The following is a 22,265-nucleotide window of genomic DNA, read 5'->3' as shown; positions in this document are numbered from 1 at the left end:
CATGTCTTAAAGTTCGAAAAATGGCATTTTTTAACATGTTTAGAGCCCCACAGTTAACATTTGCGGCAAAGCAAACAATTGGCAGTGACTGTTTCCAAAAGTTGAAAGTCAGATGTCTCAAATGCATGATGAACATGTTTGGTAAATCAACTATTACATACGTTACTATGGTAACAAAGTATTCAAAAGTAAAAAAAATATTCATTGAATTTTATAAAGTCATACACGTAAAAATAAAAAGCAATTATAGGATGAAATGTGACCAAGTAATAGAAAAAAAAGCCTTGAAACATATACCAAGAACAAAATATGATATTTCATTTTGGTTGGCAATGGTTGCCAAGATTTTATACCACAGGGAGCCTTCAAAGTAACACTCTGAATGTTTAAATCTGATCCTATCTTTTAAAAAAAGCACATTTCCTCATAACTAATGATCAATTTTATAAGATGTTGGTGTGCTCCAAGTTTTCACATTTGAAAAAATTCAGATTAGATTCTTTAAACAGAGCGTTGCTATGGAAATAAGCAGAAAAAATATGCTTAAAACCTGAAAAATATTTTCTTTCCTTGGATACGTACCCTTAAATGTAGATTCCCAAAACGTTTATGATTGATATTTATAAACAGCTAACTTGACTTTTAATTTTGACTGTCATCCAATCTCTAAGTGGATGCAAGAAGTTGGCACACAGGGTTTAATTTTGATATAAAGTTCACAAAATCGAACATTTTCCCTTCTTGGTAACCATAGCAGCAGTGTTGTTTTATTCATCAAATTTTATCAATATATGATATTCAACTTCAGTTCTAACAGATAAGTACTATTCAAGCTGAGTCCTTTAATTTGTTTCTTGATTAAATGGCAATTTATTTCTTAATGCAGCGAAAAATAATTCACTTTTAAGCACTGGTACTTTGTTTCCATGGTAACACTGCAAAGTAGCATTTATACCCAATTTTTCTTATGGTTTTGGTATTGCAAGGTCCTAAGGATGCATATTTGCCAATCTTGAATTTTCATGTTTTTCCTCAAGACAGTAGCATTAACCCAATCTTACTTACTGGTTTTGCATGGTTACACTGTGTTACCATGGCAACCATAAAAGTTATTTATAGAATAATATTGCTTTTCCTTATATACTTAAGGTCAAATATTTTTATTGTTTTTCTTAAGTCGTTGATTGAGTTTGAGCATGTAACACCTACCATTAGTGAATACAGAGTGTTTTGCAGCATATTTCAGCATTTTAAATGTATTCCAAATGTACCCTTGGTTACCACTTACTTAGAGATATATTCTAAACAGTTTCTTTACAGTATAAGTGACATCAATGTGTCATGTTTTTGTGAGAATGGTTTGTATGCTTTTTCTAGTTTTTATTAAGCCACGGTCAAGATTTAAAGTGGCTGAAAATCTCGATTTTTCAAAATTTTCTGGCTGTTGCCATAGCAACCGAGACACATAGCAACGAAATTTTGTTTGATATTTGTTTCTGGTGTGAAGTACTAAGCATGGGTGAAGTTTCATTAAAATCGGTGACCATGCGTGGCAACAAAGTTTAAGGGGACGAAGGATGTATGGTCACGTGACTCAGTTGATTTACGTCATAATCTCTGATAAAATATGTACAAAACGAGATTGAAACCACAGTACTTGTATAGTATTTTGACTGTTTGTTTGCGTTCACCATCTAGTATAAAAATATCTGAAAACATCTAAAATTTCTTGCAAATATTATCAAATTACGGAATAAATTAATCCACTCTGCCGTATCCCTACACTGTGCGTCCAGCGCGTCGTTGACGTCATAGTGGATCTCCTAGTACAGTAAGATCATACATGGTAAAAACGGGTAGTATAAAATCAAAAAAACGGGCCATAATATGTACATGGTGGGGTATTTTATGAATTGCAGAGGGCAAAAAATATTTTACATGGTTGTTGACGGAAATGTTCTATGGGTGTGTCTTATTTCGCTTATTTCAGAAATGTGTGACGTCATAGTTGGGTTTTTCCCGTACTCGAGAAATGTAAACATGACACGTTTTTCTCGTGATCATGACTGTTTAATTTTGCCCCGTGCAATATTGAGCTCAGCTTCACCAATCTATATTTTTACAGTTAATCAAAACAATGACAAACTTACACTTCGACGTAAATTTTCCAATATTAAATGACAGGATTTTTTGCAAATTGATTTTTTTAAATGTTTAAGTTGTCTTAAAAAGTACGTAAATTTCCGTCTCTAGATGTGGTGTTACAAAAGAATCTTGCTTTTTCGAATTTTTAACCCTATTCATACTCTGAAATATTGTAAAAAGAACATTTCCGCTGGCATATTTTTTATCTATGCTGAAAAAATTCAATTATCGACCGAGTAATGGACCCAGAAACACGGAGAATCAAAACTCCGCTCAGACACTGTGGGGTATGGTATTTGTCACTCAATTTCTTAGATATAAGTCTAGAAACCTATTGATATGTCTGCTTTATAGTATGTGGGACATACTAAATAAGATATATACAAAATATGAAAAAAATTAAATTACAGGTATTTTTTCAGCTAAAGGTCCTTCTTCCCCTTAAGTGGTTACAGAGAATGGCTATTAAAACTAAACATAGCAGATGATACAGGATCAGCTAAATGCACTTATGACCCAAAGATGTTTCCCTTGTTTCGACAGGATGAGTGCATTGTTTTGCACGACATTATTAAGACAGATGGGTAAGCATTTGGTAAAATATGAAATCATTTTTTACAAAAATAATATAACATTTTATCTCACTTAAGCAAAAATCTCAGTTGAACTCTCTTGTCAAAATTTCTTTGTTCCCTGTCATCATGAACTTTTTTTCACATGTTCCTCTTTTTCTCGGAACCATTCGGCTAATTTCAACCAAACAGCACAAAGTATTCTTATGTGAAGATTCATTTTCTTTTAAATGTCATCAGATTGTGTACATTCAAATTCCTTTAAATCATAACCCCTAGAGATTGGGTCAAGCCACAATGGGTCATTAATGGAAATTTTATACTGATTAAAATACTTACATGTAAATCTTGAAATTCTTCTTCTTAAGGACAGCAAAGACCAAATCCCTGAATTGTTCTATGATATTAAAATATCCTCTTGAACTGTATATTTATATTACTTAAAATCAACACCCCCAGTGTTGGGTGGACCCAAAACAGGAAATCAAACTTATACAAAAAATACTACATATAAATCAACCAGAAGTCTCTGTCGAGACTGTAGCTCTACTGGTTTGTACTTATAACAAAGGATGAGAAAAGAAGCCATTGCCATCAGACCAAAACTGTAGAAGGAGTAGCGTTTTAAAGGAATTTCACAGACATTTCAATTTTTAGTAACCATGGCAACACCGTTCATCGAAATCAAAAACCGATGCACTGTTGTATGTATCTTAGACTAGTGTAGTCTACTTGTGTGCCAAGTAATACTGAAATCAGATCAAAACTGTAGGAGAAGTAGCATTTTAAAGGAATTTCACAGAAAATTCTATTTTTAGTAATCATGGCAACACCGTTCATCGAAATCAAAAACCGATGCACTATTTTATGTATCTTAGTGTAGTCTACTTGTGTGCCAAGTAATATTGAAATCAGACCAAAACTGTAGGAGGAGTAGCATTTTAAAAGAATTTCACCGAAAATTCTATTTTAAGTAACCATGGCAACACCGTTCATCGAAATCAAAAACCGATGCACTATTTTATGTATCTTAATGTAGTTTACTTGTGTGCCAAGTTATATTAAAATCAGACCAAAACTGTAGGAGGAGTAGCGTTTTGAAAAATTGTTTACAGACACACGGACAGACAGACAGAAAGACGGACGCATATTACTATCGCATATTAAGCTCTTCTGGTCTCTGACCATTAGAGCTAATAAAAACATTCTTCTCAAGAACATTACAACTAGTCTTAGGAGCAACCTCGAAATTGTAGAATAAGTTTCAAAAGTGTTCCATCATGCCCCAAGAGGTTCAGCAACACAATATGAAAATTCATTGTCAGAAGTTTTCAAATCTGAAATAATTTCTCCTTTTAATATGTTGAATGCTCAGATGAGTGATGTAGCCCAAAGTTAGGTTCACGTAGTACATAAATCCTTAATTCTTGCTTCTTTTCTTAAGGTCCTAATCATAAGACATGGGTTTACAATATTCGCAGCAGCTAAAGACTCCATCACTGTCCCTCCTGAAATATTAAGTGAGGTTGAAGAAGCTTCAACATCTAAAGATGTCAGTATTCTAATGGGCTGCTAATTCACCAGTGAAACAAGAATTCTGTGTCAAAGGAAAGGTAACCAGTGTAAGTAACAAACATTAATTGTTGCAACTCTTCTGTTTAATGTCTAACAATGCTTTGATCCTTCAACATGCATTATTTGCAACTCTAGCTTTAACGTATATCTATTCATAATTGACCCTCATTCTATTCTTGTGTGTAAGATCTACTGCAAAAGTGAAATGCATTCCATTTTAAAAATTCTTTTCTACAGAAAAAAAATATCATTCCATAAACCGTACTTGTAGGTTGGAAAATTGACTACAAAAAGAAGAAAATCAAGCAATGAAGAAATTCCTTTCAAGCAGTTGAAGTTGAAAGACAAATCCAGCTCTACTAAAGTTGCACTTTGGAGAGATTTGGCCACCACACCTGTAGAAAAGGGAAATTATGTTCAACTCAAAAACTTTTATAAAACTTCTACTTTTGACTCTAAGACAGAAAGCCAAATTCCGGTTCTGTCAAATTCCAGACAAATCACCTGTACTGGTAAGAAATTGTAATTAATATCCTTTAGATTAACAAAACATTTTGTGTGGGGGGGGGGGGAACAACAATAACATCACTACATTCAGCTGTTCTTAAATATAATAAACATTATTTTCAGTTCCTCCAGCCTGATTCAGACATCTCCTCTTCTGAAGATGACATTCCACAGGAAGAAAACAATCATGTTGGTCAGATTTTTGGCATACAGAACAATTACACCTACAGGTAAATAAAAAAAAAATAGGGCCCCACTCTGCAAGCGCCCTTTAATGATCAATTTGTCTATCCATCCGTCCATATGAGATATCTTGTCCAGAGCAAGTCTTCTCTCACCTTTGCCCTTAATTCACTCTGTGTCTTCAGATAAAAGTGTACACTGACCTTGAACCATGTTTCTAGTTCTTGGATCAAGGTCATTGCAATATTATATGAAAAAATCCTTGTCTGAAGCAATATATCTTATTCTTCCTTTGTCCAATGTGCCTCATACTTCACTCATAGAGTGCAATTGGTCAATGCATGCACAATAACCTTGAACAAAGTTTTTACATCACTATGAATCAAGGTAAAAAATATATCCTCTCTGTTTAAATTAATATTGTTCAATGCACCATTACTTTCTGTTAAGTCCTGTCAGTTTCAAACTTTATACAATTGACTTAAATATGGAGCACATGTGATTTACAATTTACAATGTACAAAGAAAGATCAAGGAAATGATGACATGCTCCAACTGCCACATTAAATATACTGTCAGTAGTGCCGGACATGCCGTTGTAGTTAAACTTCTCATCAAAAACAACCAAAATAATATGCAGATTTTTACAGCATTCACAGATGCCATTCAGCAGCTCTTTTCATCGATGGGAAAAACTCCAGACCTATCCAATTCAGAGAACCTCATGGAAACCTTGAAAGAATTCCTCCCATTACTGTATAGCAGGTTAAAATCGCGGTCGGAAAAGATCGCGATTTGTTCAATTTTCAGCAAATCGCGGTCGTTTGAATTCACGGAAAGGATAACTTTCTTAAACATTTCTTAATCAGTACTTGAAAGCATTTTTCTGTAGGTATAATATAGCTGGGCAATAATATCGATATTTCAATATATTGCAATACAATGACAAAAAATATCGTATCGCAATACAATTTTGTAATATCGATATATTGGCAATATGCTTAGATTAAGGAATTTTGATATTAAATTTAAAAATGGACTCATGAAAGTTTGTTATTAAGCCAAACAGTAAGACAGAAGTTGTTTTGTGGGAACATTTCAGAGCATAACTTAAATAAAATCAACAAGATTTTTTTCCGTGTTGGTTACTTATCATAGTTATGTACATTCTGCATGTAAATTAAAGTAAATATTGTAAGAAAATGCCATTTTATTACATTAAAAATATTGCAATACATATCGCAATACAGTTAAAAATATCGCAATATATCGCAATACGAAATCTCGGGCCAATACCCAGCCCTATTATATTGTTTAAACTGATATTTCCCGTCTCTATCTTACGAAAGTCTGTACAAGTATATCACGCATATCAGACAGAAAAGTCGATTTTGATCCCGATTGAATTATAACGAAACACCGCACTGATCCCGATTTGAAGTCAAAATAATGTTACAAATGTACGCATTTAAATTATTTTTTTTTTATTTCCAGGTCCAAATCAGAAAAAAAATTATACCGTATTCAGATGTTGAATTTTAAATCATATAATTGAAAATTAATAATTGAATAAATTGTCGTTATCCTGTTAACTACGTATTAAATGCCTTGATTAAAGGTAATGACTGAGTGATACGCACTGGTGAGATTAAACAAGCATGTTTTATTAAATGATTACATCGCACGTTTATAGGATTGCAAAACTAATCGTTAGCTATAGAAAAAAATTAAACAATTAATAAACTTTAAAAAACCAACAACTACGTGTTTGTAATTGATCCATACACTCGCATAATTGTAAAGACAGTCTACAGCTAATCACAGAAAATAATAAAATTTCAATTTATCCTTATAAAACTTTTGAAGAATTATTCGCTGTATGTTAAATTCGCGGAATTTCTTTTTCTGCGAATATAGCGAAAATTAACTCCGCGAGTTAATTTCCTGCTCTACAGTAACTGTTAAATACATCCCAAAGGGAGACAAAATTTCCTCATTGGAAGCTGTTTAGTCAGTTAATTATACCACTGACTGTAGAAGTATTCCTCATCATCCATTTCTAACAAGAAACTCAGAATAGTTTTGTTTTGTTATTGCTGCTATCAGCAGAAGCCTTGATGTTTCAGAAATCTTGACAATGTTTAACCATTTAATTGGCAGTATCACATTTCATTATGCATGTACATTTATGCAATAATTGTAACAAAGAATGGTTACATAACCGCTTGTTCATATATATATTCTCTGTATATTTATACAATGTATATATCTGAGAATTTGTTTCATATTTTTCATTTTTACTTCATCAAAATTTTTTTTCTTTGTTTAACACTCTATCATTTTCAATTCATTTTATCAAGCGAAAAAACAAAATATGTTTTCCTTTTACTACTGTTGCTAGCCTTTTATACCATCTCTGATTTTAAAATATGTATTATCCCCTTCCTAAGATGATTAAAGAAGCAATTCTGCTCACCAACAAAATTAAAAGTAACTTTCCCCCACATTTAAAATTATATTTGTGTGTGCACTTAAATCAGTCTCATCTTTTCTTTATAATTTACAAGTTCTTTTTATCTTGCTTGTACATTCAAGGAAGTCTACATTTTTTTTAGATTTAGTAGCATTGTTTCTGTAAGCAACTATATAGGCCTAGATACAATGTATTAGCAACATATATATACATGTAGAACATTCATTTTTTTGTTCATAAGACTCCCTTGCATTTCTTCTGTCAAGAAAGACAACTATGATTAAGAAATGTTTGTGTTTTTCAATTGAAATCATTCTTTGTGCACATTGGATTAACAATTTTATGCCAGCTTTTTAAAAAATTATTGTCTTTGTGCTTTTTATTTTCAGACTGAATGTTTTATAATGGCTGGAAGTTCATGGACTTCCTTTCACATGAAACTAGATTTATATGTATTCATGCTTTCATTTCCAATTCCATTCTTCTACATTTACCAGATACATAGTTTAAATGTGTAAACATGATAACATTTGCTTCAAAATTTGCATTCATGTATAACATGTAATAAAATACCTACATCTCAACTTTTAAAAATGTATGCTGACAAATAACTATTGCAGAAAAATTGCAATAAATTATATATGTGTATCATTTCAATCTTTTTATTTTTGTGTGCCCAGACTGATAGAAGGGGGTATTTATTCGGTTTTTGTCCTGTCTGTCTGTTTGTCTGTCTGTCTCTTATCATTACTTTAACCTTGCCATAACTTCTAAACTGGTGAGAAATGGATACTTATATTTGGTATGCTTACTTTGCGAATTAAGGTCTTATAAATGACACCAAGATCAATCACCTTGTGACCTTGATTGTATTCTATATGCTAAAAATAGCTTTATCCAACTTACACCATAACTTTTGAACCATAAGACATACAGGCTGCATATTTGGTATACATTCTCCGCTGATTAAGTTCTCTCAAATAACACCAAGATCAATGACCTTGTGACTTTTACGGTGCCTTGTATGCTAAAAATAGCTTTTACGAACTTTATTGCCGCCAGGCACAGAGTGCTTCACAAAACATGTTTTAAATTACCATATATCTTGTCACTTGATAACTTTAATGCTTACTATTATAATAACCTTAGCCCAGTGGTTTCCTGGTTCATCCTTGCCAAGACCTCACCACAGTAAAAATATATTCTATATGATGGCAATGTAGGCCAAGCAAACAATTCCTAACACAAGGATTTACATTAAAAATACGAACAAATTCATTATTTATATGAAAAAAAAAATCTTATGTGTATGGCTGTAAACCTAACAGTTATAAACAAAGATGACCCAAAGGAGCAAGGTACTTCACATTCGAAACTCCAATGGGTCAACACAAAACTGCCCCCCCCCCCTCCCCCGGTTTATTTACCTATGTGTCATAAAATGCACTTCACAAAAAAATTATTAATTTATCGCACTCCAGCCTCGATAAACAATAAAGTATTCACCAAAATAAATCACTTCATTACGGACCCTCTTTCAGTGTTTAAAAATTGCTACGGCGCTAGCTCACCGATCTTATTTAAAAGATAAACTTGTAAATAGCTACCACCACCCCCACCCCTACAAAAAAGGAACAAGAAGTACATTTTACCTTCTCTAGTATATTATTATATATCTTTTTTTAATTTGCTTATTGTCAACTTATTTGTGATGGAGCATATGTGCTTATATGAAATTTATGAATTCTCTGTCAGTGCTTACAAACAATGAACTTTGAAAGAATTCCTTTTTATCACAAATGATTGATTGATTGATTGTATATTGTTTAACGCCGAGTCGGCAATTTTTCAGCCATATTTCGGCGGACTATTAGGTTAATTGATCGGTAAAGTTTTTGGTTTCTCTGGCGGCCCCCAGTGAGCCTACTCTTTTTCGAACTCCAGAGAAACGATCTTTTATGTGCCAAGGGGGTTGTTATCCTTGACACGGGGCACCATTTAACGTCCCGTCCGATGGACTTAAATATTTTTTAAAAATATGTAAACTGTTAAAAATATTGTATAAACGTTAATAAAATGTAATGATATATGTACATGTATTTCTCATTAAGATTATTTTCTATACATGTATTTTATTCAAATTTTACTATAATAATCCGTTTCTTGTATATATTCTAAAATTTTGTAAACATGAACATTTGTAAAAAGTTCATACATTGTTTTTACACTTCCAAAAAGTCTACTTCGAATAGGTGTAAAATCGGAACATTCTAAAAGTATGTGATTAATAGTTATCGTACACTGGCTGTGACTCCCGATTCAATAAATATTCATGTGTAATTTTTGAATGCCCAATACGTATTCTTGATATAATTACTTCGTCCTGACGTTTCAGACCGAAGTGAGGTGATTTGTTAACTTTGTTTTCAAAAGCATACTTTCGTCACAAAAATTCCAATATATTTGCCAAAGAGAATTAACATAAATTTTAACGAGTTATTTCAAATCGGTGTAAAGAATTTTGAATAAAGTAATTTCATGTTGAAGTGCATTTTTGGCAGCACTGTCAGCTCTAGTGTTTCCAGGGATGCCGACATGACTCGGAATCCAACAAAGGTTTACCGTTTTACCTTGTTGCGCCAAATGATAATATTGGATTAATATATCTAAAATGTAAAGTTGATCAATATTCTTATTTTGCATAGATTGTAAGCAAGATAGCGAGTCCGAAAATATTGTGAATATTTTTTCACTAGATTTTATATATTCAAATGCAAGTTGAATGGCCTTTGCTTCGGCAGTAAAGAGCATATTTTTGTTTAAAGACAAGACAACTTGTGTCCGATTTCTTAAATTCAGTTAAAGATAAATCTACAATTGGATTTATTAATTTCCATGGCGGTATTTCCGAAAAATTAGAAGGCTTTATAATATCCAAAGGTATTTCAGAATCTCTGATATGCTTTTTAGATCTTAGACCAAGGGGTTTTACATATGATTTTCTCTTATGATACAAGTCTTCGTACTGCGGATGAAAAACACAATTATAAGCAGGATTATTAACATTTGCTTTTACTTTCAAAATATACTGCAAAGTAAGTTTAATTCTTCGTAAGTCGAGAGGCGGTTCGTTTGCCTCAACATATAGACTGTCTTTAGGAGAAGTTCAAAAAGCTCCTAAGCACAGTCGGAGGCCTTGATGTGTATTGCATCAAGAGCTTTTATGTATTAAGTTCTTGCAGAGCCATATACAATACAGCCATAATCTAACTTGGATCTAACTAAAGAGCGGTATATTTTTAAAAGAGTATCTTTATCTGCCCCCCATTTTGTATTTGCAATTACTTTAACAACATCTAAGGCCTTTGTGCATTTTTCTTTTAGCATTTTCATATGTGATACAAATGAAAGTTTACTATCAAAAATTATACCTAAAAATTTTATCTCCTTAGCAACTTTTACAGGATTTCCATCTAGCAGCAAATGTGGTTCGTCATGAGCCTTCCGCTTAGAGCAAAAATGCACACAAGCGGTTTTACCTTTTGAAAACCTGAATCCATTTGCATCGGCCAAGTCTTGAATTTTATTTAGACAAGACTGTAATTTTCGCTCAGTATAATTCATATTTTTAGCTTTATAACAAAGAACAAAATCATCCACATATAAACTTCCATGCATATAATTTTTTCAGTACTTTAGCTAAGCTGTTAATTTTTATACTAAATAAAGTGACTGATAAAATACTCCCATGTGGCACACCCATTTCCTGTTTGAAACTTTCCGAATAAGTAGACCCCAAGCGCGGACTTTAAAATGTCTATCATTTAAAAAATTCTTGATAAAAATTGGTAAATGTCCTTTCAGGCCCATATTGTCGAGATCTTCTAAAATGCCATGTCTCCATGTAGTATCATATGCTTTTTCCAAATCCAAAAATACAGATACAACATGCTCTTTTTTGATAAAAGCATCTCGAATATAGGTTTCCAGTCTTACCAACTGGTCAACTGTACTTCGTTTTTTTTCTAAAACCACATTGTATAGTAGATAAAATATTATTGGTTTCAAGAAATCATATGAGGCGTTCATTAATCATCCTTTCCATGGTTTTACATAAGCTGCTTGTTAAAGCAATTGGTCGATAATTATTTGGATCCGTATGATCCTTTCCAGGTTTTGGAATAGGAATAATTGTAGCTTGGGTCCAGGGAGGTGGAAATTGACCTCGCTCCCAAACTGCATTAAAAATTTTCAAAAGACATTCTTTGCTGTTGATAGGAAGGTGTTTAATTATTTGGTAATGAAGCTGATCTGGTCCTACAGCTGTATCATGAGACTTTTCTAAGGATTTTTGAAGCTCGTCAATAGTAAATGGGTGATTATAGCATTCGTTGTTTTCAGATGTAAAATCTAACGGTTTATTTTCTTGAGATGTTTTATGTTTACTTCAATTTAGGGCTCACATTTTTTGTGGAGGAATTTTTATGAATTGTACTAGCTATTTCATTGGATATTTGTTTTTTATCCGTAATAATTTGATTTCCAACCTTCAGATGTTGATATTTTTCAGGACCTTTTCCTTTAATTTTCCTTATTGCGTTCCACACTTATTGAAAGGAGTATGTGAATTAAGGTTGGACACGAACTTTTTCCAAGATTTTCGTTTATTAAAATTTATAGTTCTCCGATCTTTTGCTCTAAATATACGAAAATTGCTTAAAGAATTAAGTACGGTAGTAATACTACGAAGGCCCAAGGTTTTCTTGATTTTAATAAAGCATTAAACCCGAAAACTTTTATCATGCAAAGAAAATTAAGTACTCATAGATGTCATATATACATTATAAAATTTTTGAAACTCGCTACATCGAAGTCCAGAGCAGGCTGAATATTCCGTTTTTTCCGGAAATACCAATTTTCAACACAATTTTTATCATAAAATTGTAAAATTAAGATAGTGAACAGTCCTCGAGCAAATTCTAATGTCAATTTTCTGATTTCATACTTAAAAAAACAAATTTAATTTTCTTTTTGTGTTGCTCGAGGCATGTTCAGACCCTTTATTTTGATATTTTTGACGATTTCCGGTGGCGGATTCAGGAATGCACCAGAGCTACAGGGTGTTTCTTACGTCGGATTTTTGTACTCTGTCGATTATTTTCATAATGGATTCAACAAAGAAATGTTAAACATAAGGTAAGATATATATATTTACCACTTATTAAATTAATGAAAGATTTAAATTACCTGAACGACGAAGTAAACAATAGATAAATAATAGGGCCTAATGGACTGATGTCCTCGTTACATGTAGTTATGCATAGAAACGTATAGATGCTCGCTACATGCTTGCAAGATAAATAACAAAATATTATTTTTATTTCACAAAATTAACCTAAAATTTGGGTTATTAAGTGAATAGATAAATATTAGTAGCCCCCATGCTCTACACAACAGTACTGTCGTCTGCATATTGAAGGCGAGCATACATTCATGGCCCTTTTCTCGTATAAAAATTAATATCATGCTGTGGCTAGTTTGAAACTGCGCTTAGTATAATTTTTTACTCGTTTGACAAGACTTTGGTTAGATATAAAGACTATTATGACACATTTTGTAAACAAGGATATAAATAGTTCTGCAATGTCCTCCTTCTAAAATAATATAATGATTTTTAAAACGGGAACTTTCGTGCCAAGCGGCGGTAGCGTAATGGTTATCATTGCTGCGCGTTCAGGGCAATGTCAATACGGCAGAGGTTCGAACCCACGGCTTGACGATGAATTTTTTTTTTTTTTTTTTTTACTTTCCTTTGCATTTTTGAATTTTCTTTCTTTCTTTTTTTTTAAAGATTTCCCTTGCACTTTTGCATTTAAAACATATTTAGATTTACAGAATTTTTAACAATAAGTAGTAAATGCCTTATTATATTATGATTGAAATGTCAACACAGGTACAAAGGGATGGAGCCCCCCCCCCCCCCCTTTTTTTTCTCAGTCAATCAAAAACTCGAAACTACATTAAAAGATACAAGAAATTTTATTAATTTTGACTTCAATATTTCCTTACACTACTGCATTTTACATTTTATAATTAACTTACATTTTATATTTATTTCAGTACACATTATGGATCGGAATATTTATTGTATTCTTTGCCGTCAGCGTCACAAATCACAAGGAAGGAGAAAAGTGAACGAAATAACGAATAAGACTCTGCAGAAATATTTCTGTGTCTATGATATATCTGAATCCTCAGTTATATGCAACAAATGCTCACACATCTGTTACAAAAAACGGAGTGAAACTACAAAGACTGATAAACAGTGTGATGAAGATGAGTATCAACCGCCTCCTAAAGTAATGAGATCTCTACCAGACAGGAGTCCGCCATCGGTCAGGTTAGCTATTCCAAGCACAAGCACAGGCCACTCATACTGTTTCGTTTGCAAAAGACCTGGGCCAAAATTGCAGGTAGCCTCTACTTACACCCGCTTCAGGGCATACATTCAAGGAGAGATATTTATTCCCCCCGGGTCTCGGTGCTGCCCTGTTCATCTTGCAAACGACCAACTCTCCATTGAAGCTATGGAAAAAATCAAAACATTAAGAAAATCAAGTTGCTTAAATAGATCTTCAGTTCTGGAGCTGTTACAACAGGCGAGAGAAGAAGTTTTGAGAAAAGAGGGTTCAAGACTGGACTTTGATGATCCGTCTAGTCTAACTGACACCGACTACTACAATCTGACCGGACTTAGCAGGGAACAATTTGACGACTTGATGGGCAGCGTGCATAACATACGGACAACACAGTCTAGGTCCATCCGCACATGCATTGCAATTCTCTTGATGAAGCTGAGATCGGGCTTGGACAATCAGATGCTAGCAACGCTATTCAATATGACTAAATACCAGGTATAAATAAACAGTATTTATTAAAGATTTTATATTTTCATATGTACCAGTAATTTTGTATTGCATATTATGTATTTGACTTTCTGTAAGTATATTTAAAATGCAACTCATGACTTCACTTTTCATCAAGGAAATTAATATGAAAAACTCAATGGTATTTTTGCTTTGACTACTGAATTACCAAAATATGTTCATTGAAATGCTGTTTATTTTATCATAATATATAGATACGAAGAGCTGTGCATTCCGCTAGACGAGCGTTAGTGAAGGACTTTGTTCCCCAAAATCTTGGATTTGCACACATCACAAGAAACGATATCATTAACAATCACACAAGACCACTTGCCCAACAGATGTTCTCTACTATAGGATCAACACCTGCTATATTAGTCCTTGACGGCACGTATATTTATATACAGAAAAGTGGGAACTATACTTTCAGCAGGAGATCATACAGCATGCACAAGCATCGACCGCTTTTGAAGCCCATGATTATTGTTTCGACAACAGGGTTCATCGTTTCAGTCTTAGGGCCCTATCTTGCAGATCCAAAAAATAATGACGCCTCAATTTTAAACCACTCTGTGAAATCAAATACCGAAGAAATAAAATCTTGGATAAGAGAGGATGATGTTTTTGTCGTGGACAGGGGGTTCAGAGACTCTGAGGACATGCTGACAGATTTGGGAATAAAGGTCGAAATGCCGGCTTTTCTTCAAAAAGGAAAGAAACAACTAACTACGGAGGAGGCAAACTGTTCTCGACTGGTGACAAAGGTAATGCTTCTCGGCAATCACTTAAGCATAAAATTACACAAAATTAAAAATACATATTCCTGCAATATACTTGTATATTTTATGAACTATTGAGTTTATTTCTCAGTCACTTTAAGATTTTTTAATATTATTATAGAATATTTTGAGAATAATTTATAAAAAGAAGTTTTTCCTTCCTTGATTTAATTAGAAGTTTAATATTTCTTATATTTCAGGTAAGGTGGGTGGTGGAGTCTGTCAATGGAAGAATTAAAACCTGGAAATATCTCGGGAAGACTTTACCAAACACTCAAATCCCATATATCGGGGACTACCTACGCATTGTTTGCAGTATTTGCAACAAGTACCGCCCTCCTATTAATACAGGTGTTTTCGAAGAGGACCTTATTATAGCCTCGAAGATGACCGCATTGGCTAAGCAATCAAATGAACTTCAGTCGTTTGTGCAAGAAAATGGTTCGTAAAACCAATCATCATTAGCAATGTAGTTTATAATTCTTGAATATTAAATATAATTACTATGAATGAAATACTAAAGTATCTACAATTTTAAATTCTTTTACTGTTCTTTCAATTTAATTTTGATATGATAACCACATTGAATATTTAGGGACAGTTTTTATCCTTGCTTCGTTAAATTCTAACAAGCGACATATATCTTCAGGTCTGGATAAGCGGTCTATGAAGTGGCAGAAGTTAGATGCAGAAGAAACAAATACATGTATTGCATTTCCTAAACTCACGGAAGATGAAATCAGAGAGCTAACGATTGGTGTATATCAGCTGAGAACAGCAAAATCTTACTCCTCTGAACATTTCACTGATGATGGGTTGTTTGAGGTTCTGGTCAGTAATGAAATTCCAAACATCATCAGTGCTAGAATCCAAAGCCGCCACATTAGTTCTAGAAAGTACACTCTTTGGGTAAAGTATGACACTACAATCCTCTCATGGTATTGCACTTGTAAAAATGGCGCCCGTGTAGTTGGCATGTGTGGGCATATTGCGTGTGTTATTTGGTATCTATCGTATGCCAGGCATCAGGAAGAACAAGTCCGTGACTTTGGAGTTCGGGACTGGACGGAATCTGTAGAGGATGCTGCGAGAATTGTTGACTTTTCCGACAGTGAAGATGAGGTTTCAGTGGAGGATGAAGAAGAGTAAACTATAATCACTGCATCTTATTTGATTTATTTTACAAATATTAAAAACTTCAGATGTTAAAGGAGCCCAGACACATTTACAATATTTACAATTATCATTCCTATCTTAATAAAAAAAAAACAGTTTTATGAATCGAACTTACTTAAATGTTCTTAAAATTCAATGTCTGACAAAAACATCTCTTCTTAATAATATCGTGTCAGAAATCTGTGTTTGTAAACTGGGCACGAGCTCTGATATTGTTAATGTTTACATTTTACCTTTATTGATTATGTACTTTAAGTATGTTGTTGGCAGTTGAATTTTTCTGAAATAATTGTTTTTATTGAGGGTCATGTAGTTGTTATATTGAAATAGTATTGGTTTTTGAAAACAAATCTACCTCCTTCTGAAGTATGTTCTGGTATTTTTTTGTGAATTGGTTACCATGGAAACCATGCCATTTATAATGAAAACAAAACTAAGAATGTGTACTTAGAAGAAAATGTATCCCTTTATTCATACTTTAGAACAAAATTTTGCAGTGTATTATTTACGGTACCAACAAATGTACAATAATTATTATATATTGTATCAGAAGAAACTTTAAAAAGTTTCAAGAAAAGTGAAAATGATGCACAGATGACCCCATTTTTGATGACTTGCTGTGCATTATAGACTGCAGGTCCAAATTTAATTTTATTATTTTTTTATTTTACATATACTTAGGTATGTTTAGGCCAGTTATTAGAGATTTTGCACATTGGGCGGAATTTGACACATACCATACTTTCTTCTTTAGATATGTTGGTAATCTATTAAACTGTCTTTCTGCTTTTTTGCGAGCTTTAATAGCATCATTACATTCTTCTGTAAACCATGTTTTTTTTTTATTCTAGTAGAATTTGTCGAGGTTTTAGGTATGCATTTATTTGCAGTATTTAATAGTATTTCAGTAAATTTTTGAATTGGATCAGGCTTGTTTTCAAACTTTTCATCCGAAATATTTTGTAAACACATAGTTTCAAATTGTTTCCAATCACCTTGTTAAGTTTCCAGTTTTGAGTAGAACTATTTTCCTCGGGTGAGTTTACTTTAATTATAATTGGGAAATGATCACTTCCACATAAATCATCATGTACTGACCAACTGAAATCCAAGAGTAAAGAAGGATCTACCAAAGTAATATCTATTGAAGAATATGAACCATTACCCGGATGCAGGTAAGTGCTAGAGCCGTTATTAAGTGTACAAAGATTATGATGTGATATTGCAAGTTTTTTCCCTTTATATGTTATTTTATCGCTACCCCATAATGGATTATGGGCATTAAAGTCTCCCACAACCATAAATGGAGCAGGAAGTTGTTGTATTAATTTTGTTAGTTCTAAAGTTTGTAAATTATAGTTAGGAGGTACATACGCAGAGCAAATTTAATTGTTTTTTCAAGAGAAAGGCGTACAGCTACTGCCTGAAGATTTGTTTTTAAATCTACTTGGCTATGAATGGACTTACATGTATTGTTAATTGCTAGAGAGGTACCACCAGATGCTCTCTCGACTCCGTTTGAGCATAATGGTTGTACATACTATAGTTCTTAATATTAATTGTATCTGTTTCCCTTAAATGTGATATTTTAATATTGTTGTGATCATGTTAATTTATGCATACCATGAGCAAAATCTTTTCTGATGCTGCTCCATGTTTCATCAAAAATCAAATTATGCCGCCAAGAGTGTTTGTGATTCCCAACAACAGGTATGTTTTAGTTGTTATCTAATAAATTCACGAAAAATCCCGAAGAGTACGAAAAATCTTGGATTTTTTAGCAGATGAAAATAGCACAGTACAGTTGCTTAGTTCAAACAATTATTTAAAAAAAAAAACAAGCTTTGGTTTCACGATATTGTTCTTGAACTTAATTTCTTTTATTTTTCTTAAAATTTGGGAAGTATTACATGTGTATATAATTTCTCTTATCCTTGATTTTAATTTTTGGCATTCTGCCCGAGACTACAATATACGATTCTACGGTTGAGTTTCACTTTCCACTCGGCGAGCAGAGTTTTGACGCTGATTACGGAGATAAAAGAAAATAAAGACAAGCATGCCAGCTATGGTTGTGTAGATAAATTATCGTAGAAGACATAGGTATAAACAGTTTACCCGTGCATTTCCCCTGAAATTGTAAATGAGCGCGATTCTAAGGGAGGGGGTTCTCGGTGTAAATCGGAGTTAGATACCTTGTGTTATTATTATACTAATGGTCAAAAATTTATTACAGAAACAAGTGCCTGTTCCTTGCTCATAGCTATATAGGTAGTTCATCTGCTTAATACCTAGGTGCAGAGAAGAAAATTTTCAAAGAATGTATTTTTACTATATAATCAACAGATCCCTGCCTGAACACCAGAACCCCTGACCCTAGGGCCATAAAATTCACAATTTTGGAAGAGGCACTCTTGCTCATCATAACTATGTACTTAGTTTATTTAATACCTACGAGCAAAGAAGAAAATTTTCAAAGAATTCATGTATTTCACTATATAATCAATAGAACCCCGCCCTAACACCAGAACCCCTGACCCTGGGACCATAAAATTCAAAATTTTGGAAGAGGCACTCTTGCTCATCATAACTATGCACTTAGTCTATTTAATACCCAGGAATAGAGAAGGTTTTCAAAGAAATAATGCATTTTCACTATGAAATAATGCATTTTTAGCCCCGCCCTTGTACTAGAACCCCTAACTCCAGGGCCATGAATTTCACAATTTTGGTAGAGGACTCAATGCTGATAACAATTATGCAAACAGTTTGACTGCTTGATGTCCAGAAGTAAAGAAGAAGATTTTTAAAGATTCCATTAATTTTAGTGGTTTTGGACCCACCCCTCAGACCCCAGGGGGGCAGGGATCATGAAATTCACAATTTTTGTTTCCCTTCACCCAAAAATGCTTTGTGCCAAATTTGGTTGAAATTGGTTGAGTGGTTGCAGAGAAGAAGCTGAAAATTTTCAAATGTTAACGCACGACGACGGACGAAAACGGATAGCAATAGGTCATCTGAGTTTACCCAGGTGACCTAACAAACTAAATACATCCTTAGTTATAACGAGAAAGGTCCATTCTCCCAAAATTGTGAATTTCATGTCACCAGGAGCAGGGGCCCTATGAATATATATGAAATGCATTCAATCTTTGAAAATCTTCTCTGCTCATGTGTATTAAACAAACTTACTTAATGTATAGTACTGTTATGATGAAGAGTGTCTCCTCTAATATTGTGAATTTCAAATCCCCGGAGTCAAGGGTACAAGGGTTCTGGTGTTAGGGCGGGGCTTTATCAATTATATACTGAAAATGCATTAAGTTTTTGAAAAACTTTGTTTCTGGGTATTAAAAAAACTAACTACATAGATACATATGTAATTTGTTGTGAATCAGATAGAGTTTCCATTGCACCGTTTGTGGTTTCTGGTAAAATAGTGCGTACATAGTTGTGAATAGCAAGAACCCTCCATCCAAAATTGTGAATTTCATGGCCCCATGGTCAGGGGTTCTGGTGTTGGGGCGGGGTTCTTCTAGTAACAAGAGGCCCATGGGCCTTGTAGGTCACCTGAGTATCATGTAACAACTTTCCAACAATTGAATTTGATTCTTGTTTTAATCCAGAAGCCATGGAATTCACAATTTTGAAAGAGGCACCATTGCTTATCATAACTATACACTTACCATGCTTACTTTGATTACTCAATACCCAAAGGTAGATCAGAGTAACAAAGAGAAAATGCATTACCACTTTATCAGTTGTGCACCCCATCCCACAGGAACCACTGACCCTGGGCCCACATCTTTTAAAATTTTAAAGTTTTATAAATTTTAGTTTATCATATTGTTGATTAATACCAAAGTGCAGATTTCAAAGCATTAAATTATTTTCATACTATGTACCCCCCCCCCCCAAGTACCTCTGTCCCAGGTGCCCGGAAATTAACCATTTTAGAAGAAGCAGCTTTCTTCATCATAAATATGGACAAAGATCATTGGCATAATACCCAGGAGCAAAGGAAAAGATTTTCAAAGAATTCATGCATTTTCACTATAAAAACATTAGAGTCCCGCCCTAACACGAGAGGCCCTGAAATTCACAAACATCAAAGAGACATCCTTCCTCCTCATAACTATGTACATAGCTCATTGGTTTAATATCCAAGTGCAGAAAAGAAGATTTTTATAGAATTTATAAATTTTCACTATAAAATCAATAGAGCCCCACCATAACACCAGAACCCCCAACCCAGGGGCCATGAAATTCACAATTTTGGAAGAGGCAAAAATAATTCATTTTTTACTATATAATCGTTAAAACCCCACCATAGCAGTAGAACCCCTGACCCTGGGGCCACGAAATTCACAATTTTGGAAGAGGCAGCCTTCTTCAACATAGCTATGCAATTGGTTAGTTTATGGCCATGAAATTCACAATTTTGGAAGAGGCAGTCTTCTTTAACATAGCCATGCACTTGGTTAGTTTATTTAATGCCGACGAACAGAGAAGAATTTCAACGAATTTATGCATTTTCACTATATAATATATATATACCCGCCCTGCCACTAGAACCCTTGACCCTGGAGCCATTAGATTCACAAATTTGGAAGAGACAGCCTTATTCAACATAACATGCACTTTGTTAGTTTACTTAATGCCTACAAACAGAGAAGAATTTCAACTAATTTATGCATTTTCACTTTATAATTTATATATCCCCACCCTAGTGTAAAGAGTGTAAACATACTATGTACAATTACAACTTGTACTAAGTGTATATTAATAATCTTTATGTCAATTTTTTATACTGCTTTTCAGGCAAGATTCAGAATTTGATCATGTTTTGCTTATTCAAACCGAACATTCTTTTCAATTTTGTTTCTACTAGAATATATATAACATTCTTTCTTGTATTCACATTCGATCAAATAACCTGTTAATTATGTATATACACGGATTTCTTGAAACAACATTTAGCAAAGCGGAGTAACTATCATTTGCTTCGCTTAAACCATCATTGTATATGCTTATAAAAGGTGAATCATTAATACATTCTTTCAATTCATCAACAACATTTCCAGCTTTTTGTGTTATGGTCACAATTGTGTATTCTGTTTACCTGTTAGATACCCAGAAGCAAAGAAAAGGCACATGTACTTACAATCATATCTAATTCATCTATATTGATACCATTGCATTTAGTTTGCTTAGTACTAAGGGACATAAATGCAGTTGGCTATTTAATCAAAAGAGCCCTCCCAAAAATCCCTGACCCAGGGACCCTGAGATGCTTAATATTGGAAGAGGCATCCATTCTCATCATAACTACGCATGTAGTTTGTTTAATTAATGCCAAGGGACAGAGGAGATTTTCAAAGCGTTATTTTACTTTCTGTTTTATAATAAGTGTTAAATAAGCCCCCCCCCCTTCACCACCCCCTGGAAATTAAATGGACCCCCTCACCCATGAGCGTTAAATTTATATTTTTTTGGACGAGGCGCTCTTCCTATTCATAAATATTAAGAAGTTAATCGAAGTAATACCCAGGAGCAGAGGGGAAAATTTTCAAAGAGTTAATGCATAGACTAGCGCCTCGCCCTAACGGCAGAACCCCTGACCTTGGGTACATAAACGTCACAATTTTGGTAGGGGGCTCAATGCTTATTACAATCATGGAAACAGTTTGACTGCTCATAGTCCAAGAGTAAAGAAGACTTTTAAAGATTACATCAATTTTGATAGATTTAGACCGATAACCATGAAACTCTTTCACTTTTCGTTCCCTTCACCTGTAGATGCAATATGCAAAAATTGGTTAAGCGGGTTCAGAGTGGAATCTGAAAATGTTCAAAGGGTTTAAGCACGACGAACAAAAACGTATAGCAAATAGGTCACCTGAATGACTCATGTCACCTAAAAAATGCA

At 33.6% G+C, this 22,265-nt stretch overlaps 1 protein-coding gene across 1 annotated transcript; it reads left to right on the top strand.

Annotated features, from left to right (window-relative positions):
* Positions 1 to 13,496: 13,496 nt before the first annotated feature.
* LOC134267604 (uncharacterized) lies at positions 13,497 to 17,082 on the top strand. The gene is made up of 4 exons (XM_062749806.1): positions 13,497 to 14,369; positions 14,597 to 15,145; positions 15,361 to 15,601; positions 15,810 to 17,082. Exons 1-4 carry the CDS (start codon positions 13,584 to 13,586, stop codon positions 16,307 to 16,309), a joined length of 2,076 nt encoding a protein of 691 aa, XP_062605790.1. The 5' UTR covers positions 13,497 to 13,583; the 3' UTR covers positions 16,310 to 17,082.
* Positions 17,083 to 22,265: the final 5,183 nt, after the last annotated feature.

The sequence above is a fragment of the Saccostrea cucullata genome, unplaced genomic scaffold (assembly GCF_032062105.1).
Source record: "Saccostrea cucullata isolate Sc308-1 unplaced genomic scaffold, CSIRO_AGI_Scuc_v1 ctg1078, whole genome shotgun sequence".
Taxonomy (NCBI): Eukaryota; Metazoa; Mollusca; class Bivalvia; order Ostreida; family Ostreidae; genus Saccostrea; species Saccostrea cuccullata.
This window is presented reverse-complemented; position numbering and strand designations above follow the sequence as displayed.